Source organism: Engraulis encrasicolus, chromosome 4 (assembly GCF_034702125.1).
Source record: "Engraulis encrasicolus isolate BLACKSEA-1 chromosome 4, IST_EnEncr_1.0, whole genome shotgun sequence".
In the NCBI taxonomy this organism is placed as follows: domain Eukaryota; kingdom Metazoa; phylum Chordata; class Actinopteri; order Clupeiformes; family Engraulidae; genus Engraulis; species Engraulis encrasicolus.
In genome coordinates, this window is record NC_085860.1 from 21,295,484 (window position 1) to 21,322,493 (window position 27,010).

At 45.2% G+C, this 27,010-nt stretch overlaps 1 protein-coding gene across 1 annotated transcript in view; it reads left to right on the forward strand.

Moving 5' to 3' along the window:
* nup93 (nucleoporin 93) overlaps nucleotides 1-27,010 on the forward strand; it is a 68,562-nt gene that overhangs the window by 41,011 nt on the left and 541 nt on the right. The window contains exons 5-21 of the mRNA XM_063196865.1: nucleotides 3,330-3,458; nucleotides 7,129-7,203; nucleotides 9,107-9,199; nucleotides 9,790-9,929; nucleotides 11,372-11,504; nucleotides 12,074-12,231; nucleotides 14,336-14,501; nucleotides 15,351-15,444; nucleotides 17,893-18,084; nucleotides 19,713-19,839; nucleotides 21,281-21,353; nucleotides 21,474-21,518; nucleotides 22,579-22,695; nucleotides 24,209-24,327; nucleotides 25,345-25,462; nucleotides 25,710-25,793; nucleotides 26,487-26,615. Of these exons, the coding sequence (XP_063052935.1) occupies nucleotides 3,330-3,458; nucleotides 7,129-7,203; nucleotides 9,107-9,199; nucleotides 9,790-9,929; nucleotides 11,372-11,504; nucleotides 12,074-12,231; nucleotides 14,336-14,501; nucleotides 15,351-15,444; nucleotides 17,893-18,084; nucleotides 19,713-19,839; nucleotides 21,281-21,353; nucleotides 21,474-21,518; nucleotides 22,579-22,695; nucleotides 24,209-24,327; nucleotides 25,345-25,462; nucleotides 25,710-25,793; nucleotides 26,487-26,615 (1,992 nt within the window). The remainder of the gene's footprint in view (nucleotides 1-3,329; nucleotides 3,459-7,128; nucleotides 7,204-9,106; nucleotides 9,200-9,789; nucleotides 9,930-11,371; nucleotides 11,505-12,073; nucleotides 12,232-14,335; nucleotides 14,502-15,350; nucleotides 15,445-17,892; nucleotides 18,085-19,712; nucleotides 19,840-21,280; nucleotides 21,354-21,473; nucleotides 21,519-22,578; nucleotides 22,696-24,208; nucleotides 24,328-25,344; nucleotides 25,463-25,709; nucleotides 25,794-26,486; nucleotides 26,616-27,010) is intronic.

Below are 27,010 nucleotides of genomic sequence, written 5' to 3' on the forward strand. Positions count from 1 at the left end.
TTTCATTTATGCATATTCAATTACTTATTTTTTAATCACAAAACTGCCGTTTGCATGAACTGAAACGTTTCCTCTGGTTGCTTACACTTTTCACAATGTCTGTTTGCTTCAAGCCCGAGTCCGACCTGAGTCCGACAGATATTCTATTTTTTTTGTCCGAGTCCGGCCCGGCCCGTCGGGTTCCGACCCGGCCCGTCGGACTTCGGTCGGGTTGCCATGCTCTGACACACACACACACACACACACACACACACACACACACACACACACACACACACACACACACACACACACACACACACACATACTGTTAACACTGCACCCAACACACTCTTTACCTACCTTTTAGACACACACACAAACACCACACACACACACCACACACACACATACTGTTAACACACCCAACGCACTCCTTACCTACATTTTAGACACACACACAGATGAGGCCAGTAGAGTTGCTCTTCAAACATTTAGTTTGGAGGGCGTGTGTGTCTGAGTGCTGGAAAGAGTGTGCGTCAGAGCATGGCAACCCGACCGAAGCCCGACGGGCCGGGTCGGAACCCGACGGGCCGGGCCGGACTCGGACAAAAAAAATAGAATATCTGTCGGACTCGGGTCGGGCTCGGGCTTGAACCAAACAGACATTGTGAAAATTGTAAGCAATCAGAGGAAACGTTTCAGTTCATGCAAACGGCAGTTTTGTGATTAAAAAATAAGTAATTGAATATGCATAAATGAAAATGTTGGTAGGCTACTCGTGCGAGTGATTATTATTGGCTGTATGCACGCGCCAGTTACCGTGGCAACATGGACGCTCACTCCCAGTCAGCCGAGCAGGAATGCCGAGTCAACTTGCGCCAAATACAGTTGTCAGTGAACGCGTGGTCTTTTGTTGTAGGCCTAGGCCATGTTTTAGCATGCCTTCGGTGCTGTCTTAAATGTTGAACATAAAATGACGAAGTTTGTCACTGCATTGCTCGCCAAGGATTACATTTCCAGCAAGGGGTAGCAAGGAGCATAATATGGATTAAAGAAGACGCACACGCTACGTGGAGTTGCCTAAGGTAGGGGCGAAGAGGTTTCCTGTTACTACTTTGTCCGCTGTGACATTTCATGTCCTTCACGTAGGTTCTTAATTCTTGTCACTTTTACTGTAGCCTACAGTTGTAACTATGCGCGTGCAACCTTTCCTGATTTTATATTGACCGCATGGACATCAGGGGAAATGACATTCTCTTGGAGGGCCGAACAGGCTACTGTTCTTCGGGGTGAACTTATAGCCCATCCTTCTTAACGACAAGGAGTGGCATCTTCACCGGCTCGCGGGAATTTGTTTGCACTAACAGTAACGTAACAAATGCGTCCATAGCCGCGCTGACTGCATCCAAACCGTATTCGTTAGTTTTCGCCTTTCTTATCCTCTCACGCCCCTCCCATGCATTTGATCACAGCACCCAACATCTCTGGTCTAACCGAAAGAAACATAAGGTGCGCTGTCACATGTATGCGTGTGTTTATACTTACTATGCGTGCGTAACTAAATTAGGCTACAGCAAATTGCCTCATCCTAGTTGCCTATCCTGGCTATTTATCACGTGCTATTTTGAGTATGAAGGAGGCCACATAGAAAATATTGCTTGCGCACAGGTTCTGTTGTTATTACAGTGGTCTCGGGCTTCGGACGGGTTCGGACACAAACATTTTAATTAGTCTCGGGCTCGGGTCGGGGTTGATCACTTTTCTGTCGGCTGAGGGCCGGGCTCGGACAAAAAAAACCGGCCCGAGCCACGCTCTAGTGTGCGTGCGTCTTAAGAGCGTGTTTGTGTGCGTGCAAATGCTTGCGTGTGTGTTTGTGTGTGTGTGTGTGTGTGTGTGTGTGTTATGTTATGTTATGTGTAAAAGTATGATTGTGTGTGTGTGTGTGTGTGTGTGTGTTAAGTGCTCAAGACCCATATCCGCACTTCCAGCAACACGTTTAGCTATTTTTAATATGTCACATGTTCCCTAACCTATTTATTCAGTGGGGGGTTCGAAGTCTCTCGCTCTCTCTCCCCCTCTCTCTCTCTCCTCCCTCTGTCTTTCTTTATTTCTTCCTTCTATCCTTCCTTTTCTTCTTGTTCTTGCTCTGATAACTACACCCCCCCCCCTCTCTCCTTGCTCCAAATTTGTCTCGTCTTTCTATCTTTCTATTGCGCTGTCTTTCATTTCTCTTCTTCCCTTTCCATTTTTCTTTTGTTGTTCTGTCTCTCTCTCTCTCTCTCTATGTGATATTGTACTCTTCTGTGTGTAATTTCATCTTATCTCATCAAAATGTGTGTTTTAGCGTTTTTTTGGCCGAATATTTTCGGCGCACCTCTAATCTCATCCCATCTCATTCTCTTTTCTCTCTCACCATCTTGCTTTCCTTTGTACTTTGCCCCTGTCCTTACTCTTCCTCCTCCTTTTCCTCCTTTTCCTCCCCTCTCTTTCTCCTCCTCCTCCTCCTCTCTCTTCTCCTCTCCTCCTCTCTCTTCTCCTCTCCTCCTCTCTCTTCTCCTCTTCCTCTCCTCTTTCTCTTCCTCCTCCTCCTCTCCTCTTTCTCTTCCTCCTCCTCCTCTCTCTTCTCCTCTCCTCCTCTCTCTTCTCCTCTTCCTCCTTCTCTCACTTCTCCTCTCCTCCTCTCTCTTCTCCTCTTCCTCTCCTCTTTCTCTTCCTCCTCCTCCTCTCTCTTCTCCTCTCCTCCTCTTCCTCTCACCCTTTTCTCCTCCTTCTCTCCTCCTCTTCCTTTTTCTCTTCTTTATCCTCTTCATCCTCTTCCTCCTTGTTTTCTTTCTGTACCTCTCCTCTGCTCCCTTTCTTGCTCTTCCTTTCCTCCGCTATCTTTCTTGCTCTACATTCTTTACTCTCTACCGCTCCCTCCCTTTCTCTTTCTCTTTCTCTCTTTCTCTTCTTGGCTTCTTCCTCTTTGTCTCCTCCTCTGTTCTCTCTTTCCTACATATCTCTTTGTATCTAGCTCCCTCTCCAGCTCTTCTCTCCCTCCCTCTCTCCCCCACTTCATCTCCTCCTCCTCCATGTATCTCTCTCTCTTCCCCTCCCTCCTTCCCTATCTCCCTATCCCCCTATCCCCCTCTACCTTTATTTGGTTCCGTGTGTCTCTCTCTTACTCCTTCTCAACATCTCTCTCTCTCTCTCTCTCCCAAACATTTCCTGCCGCTCTCAACTGACCTGTCACTAATAAAGTCTAAAATAAATATAGTTTATAAAATCCTCTCTCTCTCTCTCTCTCTCTCTCTCTCTCTCTCTCTCTCGTCACCTCCTCCTCCTCCTCCTCCTCCTCCTCTCTGCAGACGTTCCTGCTTGCGGAGGAGTACCATAGGGAGTCTATGCTGGTGCAATGGGAGCAGGTGAAGCAGAGAGTGCTGCACACACTACTGGGGGCCGAGGAGGATGCACTGGACTTCAGCCAGGACGTGGAGGTAGAGAACACACACACACACACACACACACACACACACACACACACACACACACACACACACACACACACACGCACACATTTATGCAAATTTGCAACACACAGGACGTGGAGGTAGACAACACACACACACACACTACACTGGATCACATCACACAAAGCATATAATATGTACCACACAAAAGATGCTACGCTCGCTCGAGACGCATGCACACATTTACAGTTTTCTCACATAACCACATATCCATATTACACACACACACAAACACACAATTTGACTCGTGTAACTGCAGCCAAGAGTGTAGTGTTCTTGGCTGTGGTCCTTCAGCAGTGTTTGCTGTACTGCTTCACACACACACACACACACACACACACACACACACACACACACACACACACACACACACACACACACACACACACACACACACACACACACACACACACACATACACAAACTCCCACCCACACTGGGCTAAGTAGCGTTCAGGAGCAGTAGCACTCCACAAGAGAAGAGAGCACTGCAGGAGCCCGGCACACACGCACACGGCCCTTTAATAATGCATACCACACACACACACACACACACACACACACACACACACACACACACACACACACACACACACACACACACACACCTTCCTCTACCTTTCACAGTCACACACATGCATCTTCTCTCACTCAGCCACACACACACACACACACACACACACTTCCTCTACCTTTCATATCACACAAATGCACCTTCTCTCACTCAGCCACTCACACACGCGCTCACAGATACACTCTGATGCAAACCAATGCATTCTACATTCGCAAGCATTCACATGTGTATGTAATGTGTATATATATGAACACACACACACACACACAAATAAGTATCAGCGTGCAGGTATGCATTCACGCTGGATGCAGTGCACTTTAAGTGCTGCCACGCAGCACGGCGATCCTTTGGGTAAAACTAAACGGCCACTCTGAGGTCCTGTGCATACATGTGAATATGTGAGTGCAGTGTGTGTTTGTGTGTGTGTGTGTGTGTGCGTGTGTGTGTGCGTGTGTGTTTTGTGCTCCTGGTGTTTTAATTATTAAGCTGCAGTTGAATTTTCCATGTGTGACCTGCTGTGGAGTGCACAAGTCAAGAGCTGCACGCACACACACACACACACATGCATAAACACGCACGCACGCATGCAATATATACAGTCCCAGGAAAAAGTTTGTACACCCTTTGAAATTTCTTACATTTCTGTCAAAATTGGTCATAAAGCATGGTCTGATCTTCTCGGAAATCACAAGAAGGAACAACCAGAGTCTGCTTTAACTAATTCAACCCAAACGTTTACAAGTTTACATATTTTCATTGGCCATAAGATGTAAACATTCACAGGACAGAAAGGCATAAGTAAGTACACCCTTGCATTCAGTAGGTTTTAACCCTAAGTTTGTCGCAATAACCTCAACCAGATGTTTCCTGTAGTTGCAGATCAGATTAACAAAACAATCTGGATGTATCTTGACTCCCTCCTCTTTAGAAAACTGCCCTTCTTCAGCAAGGTTTCTGGGATATCTGGAGTGAATAGCTTTCTTGACTTCATGCCATATCATCTCAAATGTTTTTTGTCAGAGCTTTGACTGGGCTATTCCAGAATGTGTATTTCATTGTTATGAAGCAATTCAAAAGTCAATTGCCTCTAAAATATGGGTTGTTGTCCCATTTCAGCACCCATCATCTTGTGTGCCTCAACTGTGTGACAGACTACCTCACATTTTTCTGTAAAATATCTCAATAAACTTCTAAGTTCATTGTTCCACTGATAATAGCAAACTGACAAGGGCCTGAGGCACCAAGGTAGCCGTATATAATGATGCTCCCGCCACCATACTCAAAGGTGGAGATGATGTTTTGGTGAAGGTGTGGTTCTCCAGTTCTCCTCCAAACATGATACTATGTGTTCCCCTGAAAAATTCAACTTTGGTTTCAACGTTGGTCTACAGAATATTTAGCAGTAATTTTATTAAGCATATAAATGCTTTTTCGCAAACCTCAAAGGTGCAGCAATATTTTTTTGGACAGAAACCCCATTAATTTTAAATTGGCAGAATGAACCCCATTTTTAGTTATTCTTGGTTACATCTCCACTTCTGAGTATGGTGGCGGGAGCATCATTATATGCGGCTACCTTGCTGCCTCAGGCCTTTGAAAGTTTGCTATTATCAGTGGAGCAATGAACTCAAGTCTATTGTGATATTTTACAGAAAAAACGTGAGGAAGTCTGTCACACAGTTGAAGCACATAAGAGGATGGGTGCTGAAATGTGACAACAACCCATACTTTAGAAGCAAATCGACATTAGAATGGCTTCATAACAATGAAATATACATTCTGGAATAGTCCAGTCAAAGCCCTGACTAAAAACAATTAAGATTATATGGCATGAAGTCAATAAAGCTATGCACTCCAGACATCCCAGAAACCTTGCTGACGAGAGGCAGTTCTTTAAAGAAGAGGGAGACAAGATACATCCAGATTGTTTTGTTAATCTGATCTGCAACAACAGGACAAGTCTGGTTGAGGATATTGCAACTAACTGAGGGTTAAAACCTATTTAATGCAAGGGTGTACTTACTTATGCCTTGCTGTCCTGTGAATGTTATAGCCTTATGGCCAATAAAAATATGATAACATGTAAAAGTTTGTGTGGAATTAGTTAAAGCAGACTCTGATTGTTCCTTCTTGAGATTTCCGGGAAGATCAGACCATGTTTTATGATAATTTTTGACTGAAATGTAAGAAATTTCAAAGGGTGTACAAACTTTTTCCTGGGACTGTATATGCAGACACACACATGCAAAATCAATACCAACACACGCACACCATTATTTCTGCCCTTTCCCTACTGCTTTGCAGAAAACAATAAGATCTGGAAAGTAACCCACCAAACAGACTTGTGTGCGTGTGTCCGTGCGTGCGTGCGTGCGTGCGTGCGTGCGCGCATGCTTGTGCGTGTGTACGTGTCTGTGTTGTGCGTGTGTATATGTGCGCATGGTGTGTGCAATAACTGATGATGTGTTTTCATCCCCCTCTTTGCAAGTACAAAAGGACAGATTCCATTCCATTGCATTGCATTCCACCATTACTGGCCCCGAACTCCTCAGTTAAACCCACAGACTGCCACTGTCATTGCCTCCTCTGCCCCGATATGAATGTTCAGTTTGCTGGAGGGCGTGTGTGTGTTCATGTGTGTACGCGCGCGCGTGCGTGTGTGTGTGTGTGCCACTAAAGTGTGTGCACTCATGCACAGTCTTAACGTCTTCACAGCAGATTATATGCTACATTGGCCACCACATTTGAATTGGTTTAGTAGTGCGGATTAAAGGAAGAGTGTGTGTGTGTGACTGTGTGCGTTTGTGTCATTTTGTCTTTTTGCCCCCTTCATTGTCTTTTTACTCGCTCTCTGGCACACATAATACACACACACATACAGCACACACACACACACACACACGCCCTCATGAATACAAATAGGATAGCCTGTGTCGGGAAATTACACTCATTGAGGGGTTGGTGTTTTAAGTGTGTTCCACTCATCACTGTGCGTGTGCGTGTGCGTGTGTGTGTGCGTGTGCGTGTGCGTGTGCGTGTGCGTGTGTGTGTGTGTGTGTTACAGCCCAGTTTTGTGAGTGATGTGGGGGCTCCGGGCCGCAGTGCTTTGGATAGCGTGGAGGTGGCCTATGCCAGACAGGTGAGACACTTATTTTGAAATTATTTTCATTATTATTACTAGTAGTATTATTTATTTGCTTGTAACACTACATCATGGATGATTTTAAGTCTCTAAGACGTTGGTGCACACATTTGGTATAATATGATGTGTTTGACATTACATTTTTTGTACAGCTGACATACATTTGTTATTTTGTGTATTTATTTAGGGGTAAATTTTTCAAATTCAAAATTGTACTTAATAGTACATGTTCCAGTTTTTAACAATGAATTTGTTAACTTCTCTTCTTAACTTAACTTCTACTTGTTAATGTCTTTATTGTTTTGTATATTATATGCAAGTATACTTATCTCAAGCCTTTTTTTCTTTTATATATTATATGCTGTTTATAATATATAAACTAAGTGTACCAAGTAATTGCGACGGAAACAAAAGCCTCTCCCTGCGCTGTTAGATGAAATCTCTCCCAGTGGGAGGTGTAATGGGGACGCGTGTGTTATCGTTATGCCAGGCAGGCACGTATCGATCAGCACTGTATTGATCCGCCCGCACCCCAGAGAGCATGCTGGGAAGTCTCCGCCCCACAGAGCCACTTTTTGTGTCTCTCTCTCTCTCTCTCACCCAGTCTGCCTCGCCCCTCTCCGTCTGTCGGTGGCTTTCGTGCTTTCTTCCTTTCTCATATCACATTTCTCATCCGTTTCTTTTATTGTTTGTTTTTTGTTGTTGTTTGTTTGTTTTAATTTTTGGGTTTATTAGTTAAAAACATTTTTTTTTTCATTATTAGCCATGTGCAGGCATATCGCGTGTGGCATCGTGTTCCTCCTCATCGCTCTGTTTTTCGACGACCTGTTCAACATGGTCATCATCATGGCGCTATTTTTAATCTTCCATTACTTCACGTCGTCGTAGCCTCGGGAGAGGGGAGGGGCAGAGGGGGACTGAAGAGATTGGGGTGCTCTACATTGTATGGGGCTCGGGGTTGTTGGCAGTTTGAGCTGCCCTATTTGCCCTCTCCCCGGCGCCCCACCCTTACATCCCTTGGGGCTCCGCAGCTGTCGATCAATCCCCCTGAGCCCCACTCCAACCCCCAAACCCCCACTCCCTCTCTTTTCCTCTTAACTCACCCACGGCCCTGAGCCCTGTCTCCACAACCACCCAAACCCCCACTTCCCAAACCACCACTTCCCAAACCCCTCACTTCCCACCCAAACCCCCACTTCCCAAACCCCCACTTCCCAAACCCCTCACTTCCCACCCCCCTCACTTCCCACCCAAACCCCACTTCCCACTCAAACCCCCACTTCTCACCCAAACCCCCACTTCCCAAACCCCCACTTCTCACCCAAACCCCCACTTCCCAAACCCCTCACTTCCCACCCAAACCCCACTTCCCACCCAAACCCCTCACTTCCCACCCAAACCCCACTTCCCACCCACAACCTCTACTTTTCAACCCCCACTTCCCACCCAAACCTCTATTTCCCACCCAAACCCCCACTTCCCACCCAAACCACCACTTCCCACCCAAACCCCCACTTCCCAAACCCCTCACTTCCCACCCAAACCCCACTTCCCACCCACAACCTCTACTTTTCAACCCCCACTTCCCACCCAAACCCACTTCCCACCCAAATCCCCACTTCTTCTCTTTCCATTGCATTTGGTTGCGGCTTGCACAAGATGTGTCTGCCCTAAAGGGGTGTTCGTTCACCTGACGTCACATGGATCCAGTAAAAAAGTATGGGCTTGATGGATCTCTTCCTTTTCCAATGTCTTCAATGGAGTGTGCTATTTCTTTTCCAATGTCTCGGAGTTTGCTATACCTTTTCCAATGTCTCGGAGTGTGCTATACCTTTTCCAATGTCTCGGAGTGTGCTATACCTTTTCCAATGTCTCCAATGGAGTGTGTTGTTCCCCTCAGATCTACATCTTCAATGAGAAGATCATCAGTGCCCATGTGCAGCCCAACCTGGGGGACCTCTGCTCCTCAGTGGCCGACAGCATGGACGACAAGGTGAGACAAACGAACGCACGCACACACACACACACACACACACACACACACACACACGCACGTACTCACTCACTCACACACACACACACGCATATTCACTCACACACGCGCGTGCACACACACACACACACACACACACACACACACACACACACACACACTCACTCACTCACTCACTCACTCACTCACTCACTCACTCACTCACTCACTCACTCACTCACTCACTCACTCACACACACGTACGCACACACACACACACACACACACACACACACACACACACACACACACACACACACACACACACACACACACACACACACACACACACACACACACACACACACACGAACACACGAACACACGAACACACGAACACACACACACACACACACAAACACGAACACACGAACACAGTTTCATTTAAATGGTGGTGAAGAAATGTATCATTCTGTTCTCGGACGTACGTAGAACGTGTCTTTATGCAGGCACAACATAGATTACAATAAATTAGATTGAATTAGAAACTATCTATTGGAATCTCGTAAATGTATAATTTCTATTGTACATTCTATTGTGCTGCATTCTAGAATGTGTCGGACATGTGGGCGATGGTGAAACAGATGACAGACGTTCTCCTGGTGCCGGCTAAAGACACACTGAAGAGTCGCACCGCTACAGACATGCAGATGGCATTTGTACAGCAGGCACTACGCTTCCTGGAGAACAGGTGAATTAAATACATAACAAACATACATTTCATTTACACTTTTCATTACGCTGACACTTTTATCCAAAGCCACTTGCAGATACTGTATTACAGGGTATTGGTTACAGTCCCTCGGGCAGTGTAGGGTTAGGGTTAGGGCCTTACTCAAGTGCACCTCAGCCATGGAGGCAGGAAGGCATTGGTAAGGGTGGGAATTGAACCTGCAACCCTTTGATCTATAGTTCAACTCTCTAACCGCTACACCACGTCTGCCCCATAGACAGACATGCATACATAACCCAGCAACATGTAGATGACCTTCGTACAGCACAACATGAAAAAGGTGGAGGTGATTGAGACCGTGTGTGTATCATGCATTGCTAATGTATGCGTCATGAATTAGCTATACATACTGTGCCGCCAGCCCTCTGACTTCTGAAGGGTAGGCGGTTGTTTAACCTGCATACCTATACATAATGGGTGGAGGGAGGTGGGGTTGAAGGATGGAGATTGTTTAAGATGCGTAGCTAGCTACACATGGCCAGACCAGAGCAGGTGCTGGGGGTGGGCGATGTTAGGGGAGAGAAGGAGACTGTTTTGCATACCTGAGCAGGTGCTCGGGTAGAGAGGACGGTGGAAGGTTGTTTAACATGCACGATGCCTATACATGCATGTTCGACGTGCTTCCTTCAAAAACAGGTGGTTGTTTTGCATACGTACCACTTAGCATAAAGCAGAGGCTTTTTAGCATGCATGTGTGTACGTACCTGCGTATCATACACGTACAGCATCGTGCCTCTTGAAGTATACAAGGACGGTAAATGAAGCGAAAGGACAGCACTCTTCAGATTTTTGTTTTGTTGATTCGTTTGATTTGTTGATAAACAAAAGAAAAATCTGAAGAGTGCTGTGCTTCGCTTCATTTACTCATCTATGTTTTATGTGGGATTCGGCACCCAGTTAAGAACTGTATTAATTATTAGGCGACAGTGTGAGTGCGTCTCCTCCACTTAACATACAAGGACGATAGCAGGACTGATCTGTACGTTGGCGTAGGGCCTATTTTCTGCCATTTCTGCGGCTGTTCCACTTAAAAGCTTGTTTGACCCAGTGAAAAAGAGATTGTGTCTGTAGAAGTAGACAAAAATCCATCACCCGTACGCCATTGGTGTGTGCCCATACAATTTGAATGTAGGATTTTGTACTTGTCTAGGTCTGTACTTGTCAGTAGGTCTGCAGCTTACCTCATTGTCTCTGTCTCTGTCTCTGTCTCTCTCTCTCTCTCTCTCTCTCTCTCTCTCTCTCTCTCTCTCTCTCTCCACTCTCTCTCTCTCTCTCTCTCTCTCTCTCTCTCCACTCTCTCTCCACTCTCTCTCCACTCTCTCTCCACTCTCTCTTTCTCTCTCTTTCTCTCTCTTTCTCTTCCCTCCTCCATCTCTCTCCCTCCCCCCCATAATACTCAGCTATAAGAACTACACCATGGTGACGGTGTTTGGGAACCTGCACCAGGCTCAGCTGGGTGGTGTGCCCGGCACCTTCCAGCTCGTACGAGGCTTCCTCAACATCAAGCTCCCCGGACCCATGCCAGGCATGCAGGTAAGCAGCACACAGTCGAGTGTGTGTGCGTGCGCGCGTGTGTCTGTGTGTGTTTCTTAGAGAGTGAGTGTAGGTGAGTGAAAGAGGTGTATCGTGTGTGTGTGTGTGTGTGTGTGTGCACGCTGTGTGTGTGTGTGCACGCTGTGTATGTGTGTGTTACAGTGAGTGCAGGTGAGTGAAAGAGGTAGACTATGTGTGTGGTGTGTGTGTAGGAGTGTGAAAGCGGTATAGTGTGTGTGTGTGTGTGTGTGTGCGCACCTGTTCACTCTTATATCCCTTGAGTTGACATACATGTGCAGATATATGCAAATTCCCTTTGACATAAACTCCCAGGGGTATTCATTGGTTTACACCACACGTAGCTATACAGTTGACACTGGACATGCATGTCACTACCGCGTCTCTGTGTGTGTGTTGTGTGTGTGCGAGCGAATGTCAGAGAGGTCATGGCTGTAAACTCGTCGTGGTTGTCATATTTTGTGCGTGTGCGTATGTAATACTGTATGTGCTAACGTGTGTGTGTGTGTTCGTGTGCGTGTGCGTGTGCGTGTGCGTGTGCGTGTGAGCAGGACGGGGAGGTGGAGGGCCACCCTGTGTGGGCTCTGATCTACTACTGCCTGCGGTGCGGGGACTTGAACGCGGCCATGCAGGTGGTCAACAGGGCTCAGCACCAGCTGGGGGACTTCAAGGCCTGGTTTCAGGAGTACATGAACAGCCCAGACCGCCGGTAAACACCATTACATTACACTACACTTAACTTAACAACTAACTTAACTTTATTTTAGTTATATATCATAGTAGACTTCAAGGCCTGTTTACAGGACTATATTAACGGCCCAGACCGCCAGTAAGCAGTGCACCATTACATTACACTTATATTACATTACATTACACTTAGCTGATGCTTTTATTTTAGTTATATATCAGTTATAAACCTTAGTACTTTATTTTAGTTATATATCGTAGTTATAGTTAATATATCATATCACAGTCCAGACCGCCAGTAATTACATTACATTACATTACACTTAACTGACATATCATATTAATTGATATTATAGAGTTAGGGTAAAGATCGGTAGCCAGGCTGTGCCCTCCTAGTGACGCAACACTTTCAGCGTTGCAACTAGTCAGGTCAACAGCGATGCAAGTACTTTCTGAATTCCCGTAAATACGGGAACTCCTCCCACTTTGTCGGTAAGCAAACAACCATAAGCAAACCAAGGGAGGCGGGTCAACCATGCCGTTTGGGAAATGTTAATTGTTATGCTCTTGGTCAGACCAAGTCTCGAAGAGATTTGAACGTCGATGATAATCAGGCTAAAAGATCGGGCCATTGTAGACTTCAAAGGCCTGTTTTCAGGAGTACATGAACAGTCCAGTCTGGGCGGTTAGCAACAGGACCACCCTTTAACCATACATCCATACGTCTATACGTCCATCCATCCATGAATTTATAGTTGGACTAAGCTCTGATGAAGACCTGTATGGTCAAAACATGTCAGCTCTTTTAATCATGATTTAGCCATAAGTCATAAGCCTCAAGTCAGAGAGCTTTTCAATTCGCTTCCTCTTTGTTAGCGTGGAGTTGCCTGGATTATCCCTTTTTTGTTGGATAGCTGCTGTATATTGTTATGAATGAATAAGGATAAGGATTTGGTCATTGTAGACTTCAAGGTACATGATAAAGCGTGACTCATCCATCCATTGATGGCTATCGATTGTAGTGTTGGGGCCCCTTGTTCTCATTTGAGTAAATCATATCTATTTATTTATATTGTAGAATAAGGATAAGGACCACTTCAAAGGACTGAACACAGGAGTGCATTTATATTTATTTATTAATTATTTGACTCGTATATTTGACTCATGTCCATTAAAAAAAATATATATATATATATATATATACATATATAGACAGTCTACAATGAAATCATAAGTTAAACAAAAAGAAAAAGAAAAACGGTTGAAAGCATTACATGGTACATCGTATATAATATTACTTTTCACAAATTACATGCCATTATATATGAATGATGGTAAATAAAATCTAAAATGGAGGTAATTCACAACTATGAAAAATAGAGTTGTCAGAGTTAGAGTTCACAAAAAGATAAAATATTGTACATGTATTTATGTAAAAGCTTAGTAAGTATTGTGTCTGCCTTTGTAATTGTTTGGACATTATTTAGTAATTATTTCTATATTGTTTATATTGTAGTTATTATTATTATTATATCATTATTTCTTATATTTAATTACCTTGAATGTCCTTTCCACAATCTCTCTTCTCTTTCTGTCTCTTCTCTGCCTTTCTCTTCTTCTTCTTTTTTCTCTTTTTCTTATTCTTATTCTTCTTCCTCTTCTTCTTCTTCTTCTTCTTCTTCTTCTTCTTCTTCTTCTTCTTCTTCTTCTTCTTCTTCTTCTTCTTCTTCTTCTTTTTTCTCTTTTTCTTATTCTTATTCTTCTTCCTCTTCTTTTTCTTCTTTACTCTGCCGTTCTCTCTGCACCTTTTGATGCGTCTCCTTTCTCCTCGACCTTGCTTTTCTCTTTCATACCCCCTTCTTCTTTTTCTTCCTGCCGTCCTCTCCCCCTGCCGTTCTCCCATACATTTATTCTCCTCCTCTCTCCTCCTGTCTTCCTTTCCCTCTTTTTCTGTGTCTTTCTCCCTTTTATAATTCATATTCACATCCATATTCTTCACCTTTTGTCTCTCTCTGTCTCTGTCTCTCTCCATCTCTCGCTCTCTTTCACTCTCTCTTTCACTCTCTGTCTCTCTCCATCTCTCGCTCTCTTTCACTCTCTCTTTCACTCTCTCCCTCCCTCCTCAGCCTTGCTCCGGCTACTGAGAATAAGTTGCGCCTGCATTACCGCCGCGTGCTGCGTAACAGTGCCGACCCGTATAAGCGTGCGGTCTACTGCCTGATCGGCAAGTGTGATATCGCGGACAACCACGGAGAGGTGGCCGACAAGACGGAGGACTACCTGTGGCTCAAGGTGTGTGTGCCCTAATACACTCCACGTGTGTGTGCGCGTGTGTGTGTGTGCGTAGGTGTCTGTGTGTGTATATGCGTGCTCTTACACGCCACCCTACTGAGCTGAACTGTGTGTGTGTGTGGATGAATGAAATGAGGTCACAGCATCCCTATTTCAAATCAAATGAATTGAGAGAGCGTTGGATTAAGTGTGACGGGATTTAACCTGCGGTGACACTTATCCCTGCCGTGGCCTAACGGTAGGGCACTGGGTTAATACGCTGGCGACCCGGGTTAGACTCCGGCCTGGGTCATTATCCAACCCTTCCCCGTCTCTCTCTCCCCACATTTCCTGTCTCTCCTCCACTGTCCTGTCAAAAATAAAGGCAAAAAAAGCCCTAAAAGATATTAACCTGTGGTGACACCTGACTCCCCCCTCTGCACTTCTGAGCTAGTTATGCTCTGATAAACGTGGAGATTGAACATGTTTATTGTGTGTGTGTGTGTGTGTGTGTGTGTGTGTGTGTGTGTGTGTGTGTGTGTGTGTGTGTGTGTGTGTGTGTGTGTGTGTGTGTGTGTGTGTGTGTGTGTGTGTGTGTGTGTGTGTGTGTGTGTGTGTGTGTGTGTGTGTGTGTGTGTGTGTGTGTGTGTGTGTGCCCGTACACTCGTGCATGCCCGTGCGTATGTGTGTCTTGTCTGTTCACTAGCGATTGTGTGTGTGTGTGCATGTGTGTGCGCGCGTGCAAGAGAGAGTACTACCAGGCAGAGTGCAGTTGCAGTAAATGTTTTCCACGGTGACATGACGTTGATACCCTTCTCTGCTTCTTCCTCCTCCTCCTCCTTCTCCTCTCCTTCTACTCCTCCTCCCCAGTTGAACCAGGTGTGTTTCGATGATGATGGCAGTAGCTCCCCCCAGGACCGCTTGACTCTCGCCCAACTACAGAAGCAGCTACTAGAGGACTATGGTAATTGACTGTGCGTGTGCGTGTGCGTGTGCATGTGTGTGTGTGCGTTTGCACCAATCTTAAGCAACATCCACCCCATATGCAGCATAGTGGTGTGTGTGAGTGTTGCAGGGAATGGGTAATGAGGTTTTAACTGTGTGTGTACACCAGAAACCACCGAAGCTACCAAGTAGCCAAGGTCGTTGAAGTTTCCCCACAAATTTGCTTTATTCGCTCTGGTCATGGCATTTTTGACATGTTTGATTGAGCTAATCACATAACGGCTCTGACTTAGCAGCCAGGGCCACACAAAGGTATGAAGATTCCAATTGGCTTTCGCCTAGCCGCGTCATAGCTCATTACAAATATTAGCTGGCATTTCATCATTGAAATTCGCTCTGGTCGCTTTATTCGTCGACCCTCCTCAAAGAAATAATGACTTACACTGAGGTCGCTTCTGGTGAAAAGGCAGGCACCCAGCCTCAGCAGCGTGGATTTTGGGATGACATGCCGGGTGCTGGGTGTAGCACCTAGCCAAAATCCATGTTGCTGAGGGATTGCATAGATTTGGAATGGAACACTGGATGCAGGAAACGGTGGGATACAGGGAGAGAGGGAGGTGGTGTGGAGTGAGGGATACAGGGTGGTAGGGAGGGAAGGGTGTGTGGAGTGAACATGTTAAGCGTGTATGCACCAATCTGTCCTCCTCAAATCTGCCCAGCCAAGATAAGTCTTGTGAATTACCGCATGCACTCACATCTCGCAGCTTAAGGCACACTGCTTGTTTTTGTTAGAAGAAAAAAGGAGGAAGAAATGAGGGAAGGAAATGGAAAGAGGAGAAAGGCAAGAGGTAGAGCGAGAGAGGGGGGAGAAGGAAGGAAGGGATGGAGAGAGAGGGAGGGAGAGAGAGAGAGAGAGGGAGAGCAGAACTCTCCTGGTTCTCTCACCTGAACAGTGAGTCACGTACTTATCAGCCCAATTGAGTTTAACATCACAAGACTGTGCAAGCCTACTGATAAAGAGGAAAAAAACTAGGCGGAGAAGAGAGTGAAAAGAAAGAGAGAGAGGAGAGTGAAAAGAAAGAGAGAGAGGAGAGTGAAAAGAAAGAGAGAGAGGAGAGTGAAAAGAAAGAGAGAGAGAGGAGAGTGAAAAGAAAGAGAGAGAGAGGGTGTATAAAGAAATGGAGAGCGAGAAGAAAAGAGGCAGCGAGGGCCATTTTCTGCAGAGCGAACGGAGCTATTAACTTTTATGCAAAGGAGCAGGTCCTTTTCTTTCTCTCTCTCTCTCTCTCTCTCTCTCTCTCTCTCTCTCTCTCTCTCTCTCTCTCTCTCTCTCCCTCCCTCTCCCCCTCTCCGCTAAGTCTGGAGGTATTTGAAAGAGGAGGGGATTATTTAAAACAGGGCCGTTTAATCAGCTCCCAGTTGGACAAATCCATTTCCCGCTCTCAGCACTGGGCTTTGCTGGGGAGAGCAGAGTTTAATGTCTTCCAGCTCTCCCTGAGGGGTGGGGGGGGAACAAAAAAAAAATGAAAGTGGAAAAAAAAACGCTTTGGGCTGCCGCTGCTACTGCTCATCACGTTCATTTCACAGCTTCTGGACTCTTTAACCTTTCTCCTCCTCCTTCTTACCGTCTTGTCTTCTCACCGGTTTTGACTTCAACCTTTCCCTCCGTCTTACCGTCTTCTCACCACTATTGACTTTTGACCGCTCACTGACAGGAAACAGTGCAGGTTTTTTTTCTGAAGAAAGAGCACAATCATTTTCCTAGCTTTTTGGCTCTTTAGCTATTCTTTCTCTAGTCTCTACCGTTTCAACCCATGACTCAACCATATTATTACCATATGACATCAGGGTTGAAAGAACTCAGGTGTGGTTCACAGTCAGACACACAAAGCAAGAGACCGTAGTCTACATTTAACCTTACGATTAGTGCTGGGATCAGAGGGTCGCCGGTTCAAATCCCCCGTACCGCTGTAGGAAGAATGTGGGTGAAGTGTCATCAAGACATCAATCCCCACATCTAAGGCCACTTTGATGAAATATTAAAGCTAAAAGGTAGTGCAGCAGTCATTGACTACAAGCATCTGTAACAGCTACCGTAGGGCACTGGGTTTGATACCGGGTCATTTGCCGATCGATCTTTCCTTCCTCCATCTCTCTCTCAAACGTTCCCTGTCTCTCTCAACTGCCCTGTGTCACTAATAAAGTCTTTATGACCAAAAGAAATATCTTTTCTAAAATCCTCTCTCTCTCTCTCGCTCTCTCTAACTGTCTCTCTCTCTAACTCACTCTCTCTCTCTCTCTCTCTCTCTCTCTCTCTCTCTCTCTCTCTCTCTCTCTAAAACTCCCTCTCTCTCTCCCTCTCCCTCTCTCTCCCTTTCGCTCTCTCTCTCTCCCTCTCTCTCTCTCCCTCCTTTCTCTCTTCCCCCCTCCCTCTCTCTCCCTCTCTCTCTCTCTCTCCCCGTCTCAGGTGAGTCGCACTTCTCTGCGAGCCAGCAGCCATTCCTCTACTTCCAGGTGTTGTTCCTGACGGCCCAGTTTGAGGCGGCGGTGGCCTTCCTGTTCCGCGTGGAGCGCCTCAGGAGTCACGCCGTGCACGTGGCCCTCGTCCTCTACGAACTCAAACTGCTGCTCAAGTCATCCGGGCAGAGCGCACAGCTACGTGAGTATGCTATGCCGTAGGAAAGGAGGTGTGTGTGTCTGTGTGTCCGTGTGTCTGTGTGCGGTTGTGTAGTGTGTAGTGTGCGAGTATGCTATAGGAAAGGGTGAGTGAGTGAGTGAGTGAGTGAGTGAGTGAGTGAGTGAGTGAGTGAGTGAGTGAGTGAGTGAGTGAGTGCAGGGTGGCCGCGGGTCCTTAAAAAGTCTTAAAAAGTCTGCAAAATAAGGCCTTGAAAAGTCTTATTTTGTCTTAAATTTTCAACCCAAATGTCTTAAATTCGTGGAGCATAATTTAGGGAGGAATAATTATGTCAGCCATGTGATGAACTTCGCGACGGAAATCGGGAGTTGTAGCTATGTAGTGTAATTTAGAACGCATTATTGAATTTTATTTAGTGTAAAGTTTCATTGTGTATAGTTTTGTGTTTTCAAACGGCTACATTAATGTAAATAACCAATTGGTTTTTGTGCTTCATTTGAACCTGTGTATAATCTTGCAAGTTCATTTGGAAAATGGTATTGAAAAGTCTTAAAATGTCTTAATTTTGACTTGCTAAAACCTGTAAACGCTGCGAGTTGGTCTTAATTTTATTTGGAAAATGGTATTGAAAAGTCTTAAAATGTCTTAATTTTGACTTGGTCAAACCTGTAGACGCCGAGTGAGTGAGTGAGTGAGTGAGTGAGTGAGTGAGTGAGTGAGTGAGTGAGTGAGTGAGTATGCTATAGGAAAGAGTGAGTGAGTGAGTGAATGAGTGAGTATGCTATAGGAAAGAGTGAGTGAGTGAGTGTGCTTGTGTGCGCACTTATGTGAGTATAGCAAAGACAGAGAGAGAGAGAGAGAGAGAGAGAGAGAGGGAATGCACAGCTATACATGAGTGTATAGTAAAGCAAGTGGTGCATGCTCGTTTGCGTGCAAGCCCTTAGGCCAGAAAGGCCGGCTTCATGAGGTGTGTGTGTATGCGTAATGGCTCTTTGTGTGTGTGTGTGTTTGTGTGATGGCTGTTGTGCTGTGCGTAATGGTGTGTGTGTGTTTTGAAGGAGGCGGGGGCGTGTAATGCATTTGTGAGTGCATGCGTGTAATGGCTGCCGTGTGTGTGTGTGTGTGTGTGTGTGTGTGTGTGTGTGTGTGTGTGTGTGTGTGTGTGTGTGTGTGTGTGTGTGTGTGTGTGTGTGTGTGTGTGTGTGTGTGTGTGTGTGTGTGTGTTGTACTGCAGTGAGACAGGAGAGTGGAGACCCTCCTATCTTGCGGCGAGTAGTGTGTGTGTGTGTGTATAGTTGTGCGTGTGTGTTGTATTGCAGTGAGACTGGAGACCCTGCTGTGTGTGTGTGTGTGTGTGTGTGTGTGTTGTATTGCAGTGAGCCAGGAGAGTGGGGACCCTGTGATGATGCGGTGTGTAGTGTGTGTATATGTATATAATGTGTGTGTGTGTGTGTGTGTGTGTTGTATTGCAGTGAGCCAGGAGAGCGGGGACCCTGCTATGGTGCGGTGTGTAGTGTGTGTATATGTATATAATGTGTGTGTGTGTGTGTGTGTGTTGTATTGCAGTGAGCCAGGAGAGTGGGGACCCTGCGATGGTGCGGCGTGTAGTGTGTGTATATGTATATAATGTGTGTGTGTGTGTTGTATTGCAGTGAGCCAGGAGAGTGGGGACCCTGCGATGGTGCGGCGTCTGAACTTCATCCGGCTCCTCATGCTCTACACGCGCAAATTCGAGTCCACCGACCCCAGAGAGGCCCTGCAGTACTTCTACTTCTTAAGGTCTCACACACACACACACATATATTAGCACACACACACACACACACATATTAGCACACACACACACAGAGAGACACTAATACACAAAGATAAATGACTATGCACACATCCATATGTACACATAGAGACATATTAATACACACATGCGCGCACACACACACACACACAGGTGAGCTTACACGCATAGTGTATGTATGCTGCTCATGCATGCACACACAATCCTAAATGCTTTTCTTTTCTCTATTACTGTGTGTATTCCCCCTGGTCTGGTTTATCCATACTGTACCGTAGCTATGAAAATGGGTTCATCCTCGTACATTAAATAAGCCACCATACATATTGAATACATACATAGTGAATTAAGTAGCGCATCGTCATGCTCTATAAGCCACCATACATATTGATGGCAGAAAAAAAAATGTTTTGATAGTGAATTAAGTAGCGCATTGTGGATCGTTGCCGTTATTGTAACACGGAGGGTATTACACACACACACACACACACACACACACACACACACACACACACACACACACACACACACAGACTGTAAATCCTTGAGGCGCGCTGTGTGGTCTTGAGTGTGTTTTATCCGGCGCAGGAGGGTGTTAGATCCGAAAGGGTCGCTTCTTAAGAGGCAAGGCGTGTGTGTGTGTGTGCGCGTGCGTGTGTGTGTGTGTGTGTGTGTGTGTGTGTGTGTGTGTGTGTGTGTGTGTGTGTGTGTGTGTGTGTGTGTGTGTGTTTGTGTGTGTGTGTGCGCGGGCGTGTGTGTGTGTGTGTGTGTGTGTGTGTACTTAAGAGGCGCAGCGCAAGGAAGATTTAAATGGAGAGTGTGGAGGGGATAAAGGCAGTGTCATGCAGCCCCCAGGGGTTTGTGCCACTGTGTGTGTGTGTGTGTGTGCCTGTGTTTGTGTGCGTGTCTCGGTCAATGTGTGTGTGTGTGTGAGGGAGCGAAAGAGAGGTTTCGTGAATTACTTAGCAGAGCCAGAAAATGTCATATGAATAATGCAAGCCGATTTCACACAAGTGGGTTTGGAGGAGGGGGTCCTTTTCTTTCTTGCTTTCCTCTGAAAATGCTTCCTCCTGTAGTTCTGGGCAGTGGGTTTTGTGTGTGTGTGCACACGTTTGTTTTTGTATGTTGGTGTGTGTGTGTGTGTGTGTGTGTGTGTGTGTGTGTGTGTGTGTGTGTGTGTGTGTGTGTGTGTGTGTGTGTGTGTGTGTGTGTGTGTGTGTGTGTGTGTGTGTGTGTGTGTGTGTCTGTGCGTGTGTCTGTGCGTGTGTCTGTGCGTGTGCGTGCGCGTGCGTGTGCGTGCGTGTGAGTGTGTGTGCGTGTGTGCGTGTGTGTGTGTGTGTGTGTTTGTGTGTTATGTGCGTGCATGTGTGTTGCGGTAAACAGTTCTGAGGACTAACTCAAGCGTGTCTGTGTCTGATTTGCTCACAGGAATGAGAAGGACAGCCAAGGAGAGAACATGTTCATGCGCTGTGTCAGCGAACTGGTCATCGAGAGTCGAGAGGTGTGTGTGTGTGTGTGTGTGTGTTGGACTACATTGCAATGCATGCCTTGTTCATTTTAGTGTGTGTAAGTTTGAAAGACATGACCTTGACTGTGTGTATTGTTTTTGATCCATCCACAGTTCGATATGCTTCTGGGAAGACTTGAAAAGGACGGAAGCCGAAAGGTGCGTGTTTTTTTACGTGCTCCTTCCTGGCGTTATCTGACCCACGGCACCGTGATTTCATCCATTCTCCATCCCCTTCTTCACACAGAGCTATTCTCCCTCGTCTTCCCGCTGTGTATCCATTGTTGTCTTCACTCATTATTGTACTAGAATAAGGAAATGAGAGAGAGACAAACCACCACAGCAAACAGCTGCTTTTGTCTGAGGGCCTTCCAAGGCTCACTCACGGCAGCGTTCTCACTGTTTCCCACATATTAAGGAAACTATGGCGCACCGCCATAGTTTAAATTTGGCCGGCATAGTTTCCGAAAATTTAAAAAAAAAAAAAAAAATGTTTTTTTTTTTTTTTCTTTTTTAAAAAAAAAAAAAAACGATTTCTGTTTTTTTAAAAACGATTTCAAAAACAATTTCCTTCGCATTTTCCTCCTGGAGTGCTTGAAAGACAGAGGGATCAAAAGCCTAGTCAAGTTGGGATGAGTTTACTGACATTCCCCAGGCTTTGTTTTACAGTTGTATGATAATGAGTTAGGCGAAAGGCCTTCATTGACACAGCAGAGGAGACATCGGGCTGCATATAGAAATGAATGTGTAATTAATGTGAATCTAGACATAATTGTGTAATATGTTGTTCAGCCCTTTTAATGTAAGGAATTTTGAAAAACTGGCCCTGTGACCAGCATCACTGTACTGCTTTTTTTTTTAAATGACAATGTACTACTATACAGGTCATGGGTAAAATGTAATTCTCGAAACATAAATGGCTGAAATGTAGGCCTATAGTTTCCTATAGTTCCTATTTGTTTTGCCATTTTGCATTTACGCCGCGTGAAATGCTGCGTATCCTGGCTGCTTCCATTTTTTCCAAAATTTCTGTGGGAAACACTGATTCTACTCTATTCTATTCTATTTCAGTCTAGTCTATTCTAGTCTATTTTATTCTGTTCTATTGTTCCACAAACTCCTCAGAACCTTCACATGAGAATATCAATGGGCAGCATTCTGAGGCCCTGCAAGCTGCAGCTGATGTGAGGTTGTGGCGTGTGTCTGTGTGTGTTTACAGCCGGGCGTGATTGACAAGTTTGCCGGCGACACGAGGGCTATCATCACCAAGGTGGCATCGGAGGCTGAGAACAAGGGCCTGTTCGAGGAGGCAGTCAAGCTGTATGAGCTGGCCAAGGTAGGAATGTGGCAGTGTGCATGCAAGCGTGTGGGGATGTGAGCATGAGGCAGAGGGTATCAGAGGAAGGAAGCGTGGCGTGGTGTGGCATGCAGGAGGCTGGCTGGAGATGGGTGTGGTTGTCACGAGCATGCAGGAAGTGCCAGAGTCGACCGCACTCTCCTCTCCTCTCCTCTCCTCGCCTCGCCTCGCCTCTCACCATTCCCTCCATTCCTCTCTCCTCATCGCTCTTCTCCACTCCTCTCCTCTCCTTTTCTTTTTTTCCTCTCCTCCTCTCTTTTTTCTCCTTTCCTATCCTTTTTTCTTCTCTTTTCTCCCCTCTTCCCCCCTCCTCTCATCTCCTCTGCTCTCCTCTCACCCCTCTCCTCTCCTCTGCTGTCCTCTGTTCTTTTCCCCTCTCCTCTCCTCTTCTCCTCTTCTCTCCTTTCTTCTGCTCTCCTCTCCGCACTGCAGCACACTCACACTGGCTCCGCTAAGCAATATGCTTTAGCTGATGAAACCGCAGGATGCACAGCAAGCATACAGAGAGAGCGAGACACACGTCAGATTCAAGATTCATTAAAACATTTTATTGTACAAGAGAAAGAGAAAAGGATTTCTCAGACAAAGGCACTCCTTGTAATGTCTAAATTGTTAAAAGGAAGTATTTTAATTCACACATTTCTTTCACTGCGGCTTTGAACACTTTGAACACTAAATGTCTTTCAAGATGTTCCCCCTTTGTGGCTTGCCCTCTTCAAATGTTGGCATTAGAATTTCATGAGAAGGAATAGACAGAAGTCTAGCATGAGCAGGAAGAAGCCTGAGCTCGTTTTAGAGACATTGTCGCGCTCCACAGGGGCAATGCCGCAGAGTTATATTCTAAATCACCACTACAAGAGCCCACTGAAAATAAACAGTAGATCATCTTAATATGCCATTTGCAATGAAAGTAATCATCTTCGTCATTTTGAATGTTCATTTGCTACTGCTGTTTTGCTTCAAGCAGTTGACTACGTCTTTACTTTATGATTTTGTTATCTGTAGTGTGTTTGATTTTCATACTTTTTTTAAATTGATATTACGTGCATAAAATATACTATATACAGTATATGTAGCCAAAATATTATACAAATATATCTCGTCATATCATTATGTGAAGCAGTTGCAGGTTTTTGATATTTATTTCTCAAGCCAATTTCCCATGTCGGATAATAATAGGACATACTTAATTGGATCTTGTAGCAACCATTAGACATATTTTATGAAAAGCTATGTTGCAAAATGTCATATCCATTTTGGGAAATTACCATTTTTTATTGGGCATTTCATTGCATTGCAAATTGCATTGCTTATGTTCTTAAAATATTTGAACGGCAAGAATTCACAAAAGAGGAAAGGACGTCTGAACAGTCGTTTCCAAAAAATAAAATGCCATTTTAGTCACAATGGCGTTTATTTCATTTTTGCAATGAAACTTTAAATTTTTCCTTTTTACACATTTTTTCCCCAATCGGTTTTCATTTTTCTGCAGAATCCAGACAAGGTTCTGGAGCTGATGAACCGTCTGCTGAGTCCCGTAGTGGCCCAGATCAGCGCCCCGCAGTCCAACAAGGAACGTCTAAAGAACATGGCCGTCGCCATTGCAGAACGGTAAGCGGAACCTTCTGGAAGTGTAACAAAGAAAAAAACTCACACTCACATCCGTCTCAAAAAGATTGGGTGCAGGACTAGCAAAGTCACGTGAAAATTGAAAATCAAGTCCGCAACACCAAGCTCCTGTTTCTCCTACAGGAAGGTCTGGGGCCCACTCGTGAGCCCTGAAGGAATTCCAAGTGGGCCTTGAAATACTGTTAAAAAAAATCCAAATACTGCATTTATTTTGGATGTGTTGCCATTGACTATGGTATTTATTTGAGTTTTTTTGTCTACTGGATCAGAGATGGGCCCAGAACACTTGTGAACATTTCAATTGGGCCCAAGTTGGAAAAGGTTGGGAACCCTTGATCTACAGTCTGGCTAATGATATTATGCAACCATGTTTTCTTGCGATAACTGGAAAAATATTGGTGCTGTTGCTTTCTACTTTTTAAAATTATAAAACAAAACAAAAAAAAAATGTAAAAAATAAAAATAAACATTTGGTCAGTAATTGTGCGTTCATGCTTGGATGTCACCATAAAAAGTAGAAAGCAACAGCACCAATATTTTTCCAGTTATCGCCAAAAAACATGGTTGCATAATATCATAAGCCAGACAGTCGACTTGTGCGTTTCCATTAGTGCATTGCTCTTCATACGTACTTCACGCCTAATTCGCTAATTAACACGGCGTGACTCTTTTGCTTCAAATCCGTGGCACTACAAATGAACCCACTCTTAGAGATAGCGCAGCCACTTGGGTGTACGGCACTAGCCACAAGTCATTCTGTTCTAACCCAGTAAGACACGTCCCCTGGTATAAATGAACTGTTACCAGAATGGCAATGACTAAGTCGTAATTAATATTTATGATTTATTAAAGCCCCTTGCACTGTATAGTGGTGTAGTAAAGTTTTTTCAGTGACTATTACAACATTCCTGAAGAGTACCTGTGACGGAACGGAAGCATTATGAATTTACGCTTATAGGCTGGTGTATGTGTGTGTCCGTATGTGTGGCATGCCATCAGGTATCGGACCAGCGGTACAGCGGGAGAGAAGTCTGTGGACAGCACGTTCTACCTGCTGTTGGACCTCACCACCTTCTTTGATGAGTACCACGCCAGCCATATCGACCAGGCATACGACGTAAGGCACCGCTACACACCACCCATCACTATGACTTAGTCTAGCGGGATGGCTGCTCAGATTGCAATAACGTGTATATATCCCTCTCTTCCTCTTTCTCCCTCTGTCTCTCTTTTCATCCCTCTGTTGTTTTTTTTCTGGTTCCCTTTCTCTTTCTCCATTTTCTCTGTCTCTCTCACTCTCTCCCTCTCTCTCTCTCTCTCTCTCTCTCTCTCTCTCTCTCTCTCTCTCTCTCTCTCTCTCTCAGATCATTGAGAGGCTGAAGCTGGTCCCCCTGAGTCAGGACAGCGTTGAGGAGAGAGTGGCGGCATTCCGGAACTTCAGTGATGAGGTCAGACTAGCCTCCTTCTCCCTCCTTTACAACCAGGCTACTTCTCATCTCCACCAGCCTCTCTCACAGCACAGCGGACTTTCACAATCTTTTGTCTTTAGGCTTTTTTAGTTGCCGTAGGACGCACCATGCGGGAGTTGGCTTGCTCAGCCCTTGGCTGTCGTCTGCCATTTTAAGGCCTAGCCATCTGTCTCCTTAATGCAAAACCTGCCTTGCACTTTCGATCTTCCTAGAGATGAGACGAGACGGTGGCTTAGTTATTATGGAGATGAATCGCCCTGCAACCTAGAATTTGTTGATTCTCGCTTGTAACATCTGAAATAAATCATTATCATCATCTCTGGCGAGGTTTAAATATCCCTTTCAGCATGTCCCTGAAACCGAAACCCAATTACCTATGTGCTTAGTTTAGTTGGCGCTTTGAAGGCATGACGGCCTTTACAACCGATGTACTGTATGCTTAAACGAGTGAATGTGAGACGTTCTATTCATTCAAAGTGTTTTGGATAGTCTGCCCAATATTGGAATGTGTTTTAAAAGGTGCATTTTACTGTGCATTGGAATAGGTGGCCGTGAGGGAAAAAATCTCCCTGTATCACGATACTTACTTTTTTCTTCTTCATTCCTCATCTTTCTTCTTTTTCTCCTTCATTTCTCCTCTTTCTTCTTTCTCCTCTCGTCTTCTGCTGGCAGGTGCGGCACAACCTGTCGGAGGTGCTACTGGCTACCATGAACATCCTGTACACGCAGTACAAGCGGCTGAAGGGGGCGACGGCGGGCACCCCTGGCAGGACACAGCGCCCCCTGGAGGACAGAGACTCGGTAAGCTGAGCAGCCTAGGGAGAGATGAGGGACACAGAGAGCATAGCTGGAGCATAGATGTACTATACTAGTTCGTTTAATTGATGGATTGCAAATCAAATATTATTAGGGTGATATATAAGATGGATTGTAATCAAAATTCTTATTACGCTGTTATATTCAGTGTTCAGATATGGAAATGACAAGTCATTCTGTTTTACATAAAACTGTGAAAATGGTATCAGTGCATTTAATTGCCAACTTGTCACATATGCCATGGTGACTCTCATGGCGGCTGAGAATTCTAGAGTTTTAATACTTGTATGTGTGATCTCTGTTCTATTGTGTGTGAGTTTGAATGTGTGTTTCATTTTATGGGTACATGAGTTCTAGCGTGTGTCTGTGCTCTTGTATGT